Below are 9,389 nucleotides of genomic sequence, written 5' to 3'. Positions count from 1 at the left end.
AACACTGCCTGTGTTTGTAAGGCACTGTTGAGGCAGTTTTCTGTGTAGTGCTTTTTCTTAGCTCCAATGGCGTGCAGAAAGAGCAGGGGCAATAGAGTTTTACTATGTTTAGGACTTTTAGTGTTTGCCAGTTCATTTTGCCTTTGCACAAAACTGGCACAACTTAAGGCATTGGCTAAATCAAGAGAAAACTCGACACTAAGCGAAGGGCAAGCTAAAGCAAGGGATCTGCAGCATGGAACACTGTTAATTGGGCAAAACTATCTGCCAGATGATAAACTCAACGGAACCAAAGCCACAAAGAACTTCCTGGATGTTGATACAGATTACCAAGAAGACATGGGTATGTAAAGGATATATTAGCATACAATCCTGCATGAAAAACACTGTAAAAGTTGTAAATCATTACTTTGAATGTTTTTGACACATCAAGTCGTATGTGTGTATTGCACACCTGTTTGACCTTTTTGGCTTGTTGTTGAATCTGTTCAATATTAGAACAGTAAATGTATTGATTTGAGCTTAACTATTTGTAAAAGGTTGGGAGGACCCTAAGCAACTTCAAAGACAGAGTGATGGCTTTTCAAAGCCAGATACTGCAGCAATGGAACAACTCCTTCTAATGGACCCAAAGGTTGAATGTACTGGAGACTCCATGAAGCTTCAAGTCCAAAGTGCTGCCTCCATCCCTGGCTCCCTGTTTGTGGATAGGGGTAAGTTCACAGGCTTTTCTTGTGGCATTTACAGCTCTATCATTTGTGCTGTGAACAATATTGTGTGTTGACGGAGAAGTGTCAATTTGTTTTCTAAATCTGTATTTTCTGTCTCATGTAATTGGTCAGGAAGTCACCTGTCTCCTCTGGCTCTGTCTAAGTTGCCGCCAAGCTGTGGTTACACCATCAGATCAACGCGAAGAGAATTGGTTTTAGTTGCTCCTTATGATGGGTGCTTTGTTGCTCTTGAGGTGGGATACTTTGTTCGGAAAGCACTGCATGCTTGAAGCATGTACGAATGCAACATTTTGCTTTCTGGTTTTAGGAGGATAGCTATGTTCTCCCAATGCTTTGGTTGGGGTTAAACGTGAGGATGTCGTGTCCTTTGATGAAGCTGTCTTCCCCTAACCCACCGACGGTCACCTGCCATGCTGAGGGCATGGTTGTGAAAACTGGATGGACAGTCTCAATTGCTAAAATTAATGTCAAATGTAAGTTTTGCCTTTTTGTTTTAAAATCAACACTGAATAAAGACATGGCTACGGTCAAGTGTAATACTGACTACGACAAATTAGTCGTCAAGGAATTGCTGTCACTTGTGTGACAAAGTGACACCTGTGCTTTTCCTGCTATTCCATGTTGGCAGTGAGGCAAACCCCAGTCAATCATGCAGCATTAAAGGAGAATTCCGGTCAATTTCAACATGTAGCTCTGTTTGTAAATGTAGAGAAACAAAAACAATTGGCGCTCCCTACACCTTGTAAAACTTGTGCTAGAGTTGGCACCCAACAGGCTAAAACAGGATATGTTTAAATGTGTTTTTAGCCTCTGGGCTAGGCAGCTTTATATGTATAGTACATTTCAGCAACAGGGCAACTCAAAGTGCTTTATACAAACAGTTAAAAAATAAAAACAAAACAATGTTACAGTGCAGTATAAGACATTAACCGCCACTTAAAGATATGCAACATAAAAGAAGTCTTCAGCCTTGATTTAAAAGAACAGAGTAGCAGCGGCTCTGCAGTTCTCTGGAAGTTTGTTCCAGAAATGAGAAACATAGAAACTGAACGCTGCTTCCCCTGTTTAGTTCTGACTGTGGTGACCGAAAGAAGACCTGTTCCAGATGACCTGAGAGGTCTGGGTGGGTCATAGTGTAGTAGCAGATCAGAAATGTATTTTGGCCTTAAACTGTTTAGTGATTTATAAACTAGCTAAATTATTTTTGAAATAAATTCTTTGAGTCAAAGGAAGCAAGTTTAAGGACTTCAGAATTGGAGTGATGTGATCCACCTCCTTGGTCTTAGTGAGGACTCGAGCAGCAGCCTGTCATTTTTTTTTTTGGTTGGTATGGTTGAGTTAACACTTTTGGAACTTTTTTTTTTTTTTTTACTTAAACGGGAGGTTTATATCTGCCTATAGTTGCTGCCATATTGGCAGCTCAAGTTTGAGTTTATTTTGCCATAGCTCACCAGCCTAAAAATGCTTTCTAGTTAACAGAACCCCCCCGCCTTCTGAAATGTGATCTTTTTATTGGTTGGCTTGGCAGTAAATTGCTGTCAGACAATGGTGGCTCAGTTAATTCATAAATAACATTCTCACATCAATATTGCTTCTTACCAGTGTTAAGTAAGCTACTTGGAAAGTTTAATTGGCTAACCTACCAGTTGTCCTAAATTTATATATGAAGTTGCACTATACTGAAGCTAATTCTAGCCCCCAAATGTATTGTAATTTTTGAAAACATGCGTACAACATACATTAGGCATCAGTAATCTTTGGCAGTTTCATTTCAGACGTCAAGTGCAGTCTGTACTGCACTCAAGCTGCAGATAGTCTCAGGGGAAAAATGTTTTCATGTGTGGACGCTACCACACTAGATATAAAAGAGCTAAGCTACTGAGAAGCCACGTTTCATCAATTGCGATGCTATTGAAAAGTTAAATGAGTAATGCAACTACTTGCAACACAAATTGGATTTATTGGTGTGACGCCAGGTTGATAAAGTAGGCTATGCTTTATTTGCCAGAAGGCCTCGGTGACAAATGCCAGTTGGCATAAAATGTCTCAGACATTGGACCGGTAAACCCTGAAATCTACCCAATTCTAGTGCCTACCAAAGCTTTAAGTGCTCCTGGTAAACTTATCCTGCATCTTGATTCTTTACTAATAGCTGTCCTAACTTGACTAATTGAGAATGTTTTCTGGTCAGTAGGTAACTTTTTAAAATGTATTGTCACTAACCTGACAGTAGCATATTAAGACACATGATCTGTGACTTAAGTTCCCCTGCCTCCCCATAGTACCTCCTGCGGCAATTACAAATTTTCCCTGTGCCGGAAGATTTAACGATCAGAGCTGAGGAGTCTCTAAGCCATTCCCAATGACTGCTTAAGTAAAACTAGGCGGCACTAAATTAAAATATGAATCAAGATTCTCCTACTGCGTTGCCTATTTCTTGCCTTAAATGTTTTTAGAAAATCTTTTGTGTGCTTTCCTAAAATGAGTATGTGACAAAGTCACACCAGAACCAAGCACTGCTCTGTAACTGGCCAAAGCAGACTATTTTTCACAGGTCTGTTTCGTGAGTTCATATGTAAATTAATAGTTACCAACTGTAATTTTAGGAAACTTCTCAGTTTTACCTAAGTGGTTAGACTACTCAAGTTTAAGCTTCTTAAATTTGCATTACAATGGTCTGAAAGGCCTCTAATCATGAAGGGTAGCGCTCACGTTAAGGAGAATACAATTTTGGAGAAGGGATATCTTCAGTGTTGGAAGCTATCAACACATTTGCATTTAATTCCTTTTGAGAGCAAAATGGGAAATGTCTGGTTACTTTTTTTTCTCTCAAAGTGTACTTTTCTGTAATGGTTTCTTTATAGTGCTGAAATGTATTACTTTGCAGTGAATGGTAACTGGGAGCCATTGATGAAGGCTTCACCCAGATGTGGTTTCAGTGTAGTTGTACATCCTGAAGGTGTGGTCCTCTCTGTTCGTTATACACCCTGCATGGAGAAAAAGGTATGAGGCTAACTCTCAAATTTCACCTTTTTAGAAAACGTTTAGTGTAATCCATTGACCTTGTGTTCTAGGATGGAATGTACACCCTTCAATTGGCTGGAGAGGGAGAAACAAAAATGTCCTGTCCATCACTGCCTTGGCCACAAGCATCTGCAGCTCCACAGCAGGAGCCCTTCTACCCTCAGCCAGAGACTGAAAACCCTACTGCTACTCCAAGGCTTCAGCAGACTAGAGCCCCTCAGGGCCAAGTACAACCACAATTTTACCCCCATCCCGTCTACCCTCAGCCAGAGACTGAAAACCCTGCTGCTGCTCCAAGGCCTTCACAGACTAAAGCTCCTCGGGGCCAAGTACAACCACCAGTTTACCCCTATCCCTTCTACCCTCAGCCAGAGACTGAAAACCCTACTGCTGCTGCTCCAAGGCCTTCACAGACTAAAGCTCCTCGGGGCCAAGTACAACCACCGTTTTACCCCTATCCCTTCTACCCTCAGCTAGAGACAGAAAACCCTACTGCTGCTCCAAGGCCTTCACAGACTAAACCTCCTCGGGGCCAAGTACAACCACCGTTTTACCCCTATCCCTTCTACCCTCAGCTAGAGACTGAAACCCCTACTGCTGCTCCAAGGCCTCCACAGAATAAAGCTCCTCAGGGTCAAGTACGATCATTCTATCCCTATCCTTTTCAGCCAGAGATTGAAAAGAACCCCCAGCCTGTAACGTTACCCTCTGCTACCACCATGCAGCAGCCACAACCGGTCATAACTCACAGGGATCAACCTCCCCTGGAATCTGCTATTCCGCAACCTAGTAATAGTGATGTAGTTCCACAAGGTCCTCATCTGGGCTCTCCATATATGCTACCTGTTTACTGCCCACAGTTTTGCCCATCTGGAATTTCTAATTGCTGTCCACAAATTGCTTTTCATCAACATCACCATTATATTATTCCCTCTGGTCCCTCTGGTAGAGATGCACCTTCACTTTATCCAGGACTACCATTCCTCCCATTGGCATATTCTGGGTTTGGCAGTTTAAATTCTGATCCCCTTCCTCAAAAGCCGACCAAAACAATAACGCAAGCTACCACACCTTCCATCTCTGCACCCATTTCATCTCAGTCCCAGCACCTTCCATCTGGAAATGAGAAATTTCCCCAGCCACCAGATGGCAACCCTGCTGTACTAAATCATCCCAGCAAGCCTAGTTTTGATCCGCCAATTTATACTTTTGTACCAAATTCACTATATCCTTATTGGCCATATATACCACAAAATGAGACGCTCCAAAGAATACCACAAAGCCAATCACCACCTCATCACAATGTGCACTCTAAACCTCAAGCTTCAGGTAGTGAACCAGTAAATCCAATGCTGCCATATAATGAACAGTCACTACAGCAGCAAAATGGCCGATTATTAGCATGGGACATCAATAATCCCTCTGGGCCCAATTTTGTGTCTTATAGTGGCCAATATCTACAACAGCCACGCATGGCAAAGCAGCAGAATACACCTACAGCTGAGCAACGACAATCTAACAAAGCTAGTAAATCTAGGCTAATCAAGTCACAAGTCCAAAGTGAACTTGATCGTCCTCTGGTCCCTTACAACGTGCTTCGAGATGCTCAAGCACAAACTTATGACAAGACGACGGCCCCCAACAATGCCTCACAGCCAGATCATCAGACTGACTCCTATTCTGAACCAAAGAGTTATTTGCTGCTACAGCAAGGCCCACCGGGAAGGAAGTCCAACCGCTTCAATGGATCTCCACTGCCATCCGAAGACATAGTTCGTGGTGCAGACTTGCATGCACACAATCGTGCAAGGCATCACAGTAGCAAACCTCAAGATGCTCAAAGTTTCAAGCCCCCACAAGAAAACCCTCAACACCCCAAAATGTGGGGGAAAGGAATGTCCCATCCCTTACCTGATGTCAACTACACGCCAAAGCCTGGTGATAAATCGAGTTTACATTTTATCCCTTCGAATGGGGCACATTATGTGCCTTTGTCCCAGGACCCCTTTGTCAGTGGGGCACATTTAAACCCTAAATTCAAAAACCTCTGGAGGCTTATGACACCTAGCCTCTAGCCAAAGCATTGAACCTCATGTTCTTGAAAAAGCATTTCAACAAAGAAGCTCTGCAGCTGACAAACAAGCAAATAGGATGATAAAGTGACTTTTTTTTTTTTTTTTTTTTTTACTATGTCTTTGGGACTAATGTCTCTTCTGCAGGACTTAACAAACCCAACCAACTCGTCCTTCAGAGAGTGGAAATCAGAAGCAGAAATGAGTTGCCGTCAATGTGAATAAACAACTGGAACTAGCCACTTCATAAGCGTTTATTTCATTTGAATAGGCTTAAGAATCTTTTGAGGGTTGTGTGGGGAAACAAAATCTAAAATGAAATCTCTGTGGCACGGTCAGTTAAGAACAACCTTTACATTTGGTACGCGATCTGCTGTGAATCAAAAGATGCATTGCCCTCAAACTTATTTGTCCTGCCATGAACTGGCACTTCCTGAACATTGACCCATTTGTGTAAATATACTTAACAAGAATTTCTGTAGCCTCCAAGTAACTTACAACCTCATCTTTTTCTGCTTGTGCATAAAATGTAATTTCCAATGTAGTTTATTTATGCAGTTTGGTAAATAAGGCTTTTTCTCTTTTGAATTGTCAATAAAAAAAATTAAACAAATCTGACAACCAGATTTGAATGTTGAAAGCATTTCAGTAATGTTTAAGATGAACATGACAATTTGAGCAACATTTGTCTGGAAATGTCAATGGGTTCATAGGAATGTCATTGGCACAAGTCAACACAATTGGCAAACAACTTTATTTTGCAAACGCCCTTGGCACATGAGTTATTCAAAGTTTGGAGCTATCTGTGTGTACTCATCAAAGCTGTTAAAGGCTTAGGTAATTCCATACTTGACTATCAAATGTACTAAAATAGTGTACACCAAAAAGAACAACGCTTAGCCTTGAAAGATGTATTCATCAATGCAGATCTTTATCGTTTTCACTTTTTTACGGCGGTTTTAAGGGTAGCCTTACAAGGCATAATGCTTGTTTGACAATTTCATTTGTTTGTAGGAATTGTATGGGTGTTACATCTACCTAACACAGGACATGTTCATTGTAGCCATACGTTACTCTTGTGCCAGTGTAAGGAAGCATAAATTAAGTGCTTTTGGACCTAAACACTAGAAGAATCGGACCCTTCCTGGGCACAACACTGGCACTAAAGCTATGGGGTCTTTTTGGGTCACAGTGTCAACAATTGCAGGGACAGGTACATCTCTCTTTACTACAACAACAGGGACCTCAGCACTGCCTGAGGAATCTGAGGCTGATCCAGTGTCAATTACTGGATCAGGATTGGCAGCAGGTGCAGGAGCTACACCAGTAACAGCCACTGTAGGGGCTACAGGTACAACTTCATCTGACTCTCCTGATTCAGACAGAAGGCCACTGAGATGAGGGTCATAGAGAGTAGTCAGTTTGTGGTGCCTCAGACCATGCATGGGTGACAGGCTGCCTGTGTGTGCGTGGACTGCTGGTGATGTGGCAAGAGCGGCAGTGCTGTTGACATCTACAACAGGCATCTGAAAAAGAGTATGCATCAACAGAGGCTTAGGAAAAATCCTCTTTATAAATGTAAAATTGGGCTTATTTGTGACCATCAAAAATCATTTTGGAACAGTTGAATACAATGATTTACCAGAGTTAAAAACATCTTGCAGTCCACTGTGTGATCACTGCTCAAGCCTCTGGCAGTACAAATCCCACGTGCCTGGTGGAAAATTTAAGAAAAAAAGAATTGTGTTTAAGGGGAGCATTGGTGACCAGATCAATAGTTTCCCTATGTTCTTTGATAAGCTTATCAGCAAGGCTAAAACTACATTAAATTATTCAATACTGTGGAAAACTAAACAGATGCTTTATGTACTTACAGCCATGGTGTCATTCAGGGGCACGCAGGCATCATCAGTGCAATTAGCCTCAACTACAATATATTCTGCAAAATAGATTGGCCCACCAGACACAACCTGAGACAATGTGTTGAAAGTATTGACAGACACAAATTAGAACTTGAAGATGCATTAAATCGGGTGGGAAAAACAATCTAGACTGATAATTTGGGTCCACCTGTGATGACAGCCTTCCAACCTCCATAACAGTGTATGTTCCATTCACAGTCACATTGTTGAAGGTTGCCAGAGAAGCTTGGACAAACTCCAGTGCTGTGGTGTCATTCAGGGGAAGGAGGGTATGACAGCCCACACAGAGGTCCTCTGTTGATTCTATAAATCATCAAAGACATAAATGCAAGTATTTGTGTCTAGGGTGACACTCTTGTGGCATAATCTGAATGTCATGTGGATGTCACATGGTTATAGTAAGGTTGTGTGACGTGAATGATTTACCTTCTGTTTTACACTTGAAAGCTGTGACGGTCAGAGCTCCACTGACCCTCTTCAGCACCACATCACAGTCGCCTTCTACTGCCTGATTGGAGACAAAGAATCATTCCAAATAAAAGGGTCAATTTGAACATTTTACATTCTCATTAATTTTTATCTTAAAATGATCAGTATTGGGACATTTGGTTTAATTCATACAGCGGATAAGTGCTTCTGTGTCTTAAAGGGTCTCACCGTTAATATTTTTGGCCTGACTGTGCAGTTGGCAAGAGGTGTGGGATCCAACACATGACAGTCAGTCTCCAGCAGGTCAATTTCCAGCACATATATTTCTCCATCAGGCTAAAGAGAGAAAAAAGGACACATTCTTTAGTTGTTCAACTTTGATTGATTGTGTCGTAATTTGGGTGCAGACAAAAAATAACATAATGGAGGGAAAGATGTGCATTGTTTAGCGCAAGTAAGGAGGTATCCTCACCAAAATGTACTACTTTATATAAAACAATGCAGATTTCCCTGGCATTTACTACAATTTTAAGCTTGGCAAATGTTTAGGGAATATTTTCTTTTTTATTATTGAGTGTACAAAGTTACACATTTATATCATAGTTCACAGTTTAATCTTTCACATTATGTAACCCTGTCATCCGGTTGTCATGAGGAAATTAATGCAAATAGTATTTTATAATGTACTGCATCCCATGTTTGAAAAACTGCAAAAACAACAAGTTGTAAAACAGGATAAGAGAGTAAATTGGTAACACAAACACTACACCTGCTGACTTTACCTTAGTATAGATCTTGATGTCCTCAATCCTGTTCAGTGCATACTTGTAGCCATGAGTGTGCTGGGTATTGAGGTAATCCCGAGCCACCTGAGCAGCCTCCTCTGCCTCAGGGGAGTCACACTGAGGTCGTACAACATTGATCTGAGCCCAGACCCCCGCCAGTAGTCCCAGAACTACAGTAATGCCCAGGAGATTCATTTCTGTGAGAGAGATGAGAGATGCACAGGCAATCAAAAGTTTCAGAGCATTTGAGAAGAGGATGAAGGTAAAGAGAAGGGGCCAAGCTTATGCAGCCTGGGGTCCGCCTATCCTGTACTTTAAACAGGAAAACAGAGCCAAGTTAAACACCATGATCATCCCCCTGACTCCTGTGTCACATGTGGGTGGGTTTTAGGATTGCTGCCAAAACAAATGTACAGGTAAGATGAC

The 9,389-nt window shown here is 41.7% G+C and overlaps 2 protein-coding genes across 2 annotated transcripts; one reads left to right on the top strand and one right to left on the bottom strand.

Annotated features, from left to right (window-relative positions):
• Nucleotides 1-14: 14 nt before the first annotated feature.
• LOC117953982 (tyrosine-protein phosphatase non-receptor type 23-like) lies at nt 15-5,259 on the top strand. The gene is made up of 7 exons (XM_034887409.1): nt 15-343; nt 540-713; nt 843-964; nt 1,039-1,204; nt 3,619-3,734; nt 3,806-4,450; nt 5,203-5,259. Exons 1-7 carry the CDS (start codon nt 67-69, stop codon nt 5,257-5,259), a joined length of 1,557 nt encoding a protein of 518 aa, XP_034743300.1. The 5' UTR covers nt 15-66.
• A 1,478-nt stretch (nt 5,260-6,737) lies between these two features.
• Nucleotides 6,738-9,254, bottom strand: ahsg2 (alpha-2-HS-glycoprotein 2). The gene is made up of 7 exons (XM_034888662.1): nt 8,961-9,254; nt 8,407-8,514; nt 8,176-8,257; nt 7,898-8,052; nt 7,702-7,797; nt 7,470-7,541; nt 6,738-7,353 (listed from the first exon to the last, which is right to left on the bottom strand). Exons 1-7 carry the CDS (start codon nt 9,156-9,158, stop codon nt 6,952-6,954), a joined length of 1,113 nt encoding a protein of 370 aa, XP_034744553.1. The 5' UTR covers nt 9,159-9,254; the 3' UTR covers nt 6,738-6,951.
• Between the last annotated feature and the right edge of the window lie 135 nt (nt 9,255-9,389).

Source organism: Etheostoma cragini, chromosome 12 (genome assembly GCF_013103735.1).
Source record: "Etheostoma cragini isolate CJK2018 chromosome 12, CSU_Ecrag_1.0, whole genome shotgun sequence".
NCBI lineage: Eukaryota > Metazoa > Chordata > Actinopteri > Perciformes > Percidae > Etheostoma > Etheostoma cragini.
This window is presented reverse-complemented; position numbering and strand designations above follow the sequence as displayed.

Excerpts from the sequence above, each read along its gene's own strand:
- LOC117953982 (XM_034887409.1), top strand. The coding sequence starts at position 67 with ATGGCGTGCAGAAAGAGCAGGGGCAATAGAGTTTTACTATGTTTAGGA. Across the intron at positions 965-1,038 it reads GGTGCTTTGTTGCTCTTGAG|GAGGATAGCTATGTTCTCCC; the intron begins GTGGGATACTTT and ends TTCTGGTTTTAG. Across the intron at positions 3,735-3,805 it reads CACCCTGCATGGAGAAAAAG|GATGGAATGTACACCCTTCA; the intron begins GTATGAGGCTAA and ends CTTGTGTTCTAG.
- ahsg2 (XM_034888662.1), bottom strand. The coding sequence starts at position 9,158 with ATGAATCTCCTGGGCATTACTGTAGTTCTGGGACTACTGGCGGGGGTC. Across the intron at positions 8,053-8,175 it reads TTTCAAGTGTAAAACAGAAG|AATCAACAGAGGACCTCTGT; the intron begins GTAAATCATTCA and ends GATGATTTATAG. Across the intron at positions 7,354-7,469 it reads GCAAGATGTTTTTAACTCTG|ATGCCTGTTGTAGATGTCAA; the intron begins GTAAATCATTGT and ends ACTCTTTTTCAG.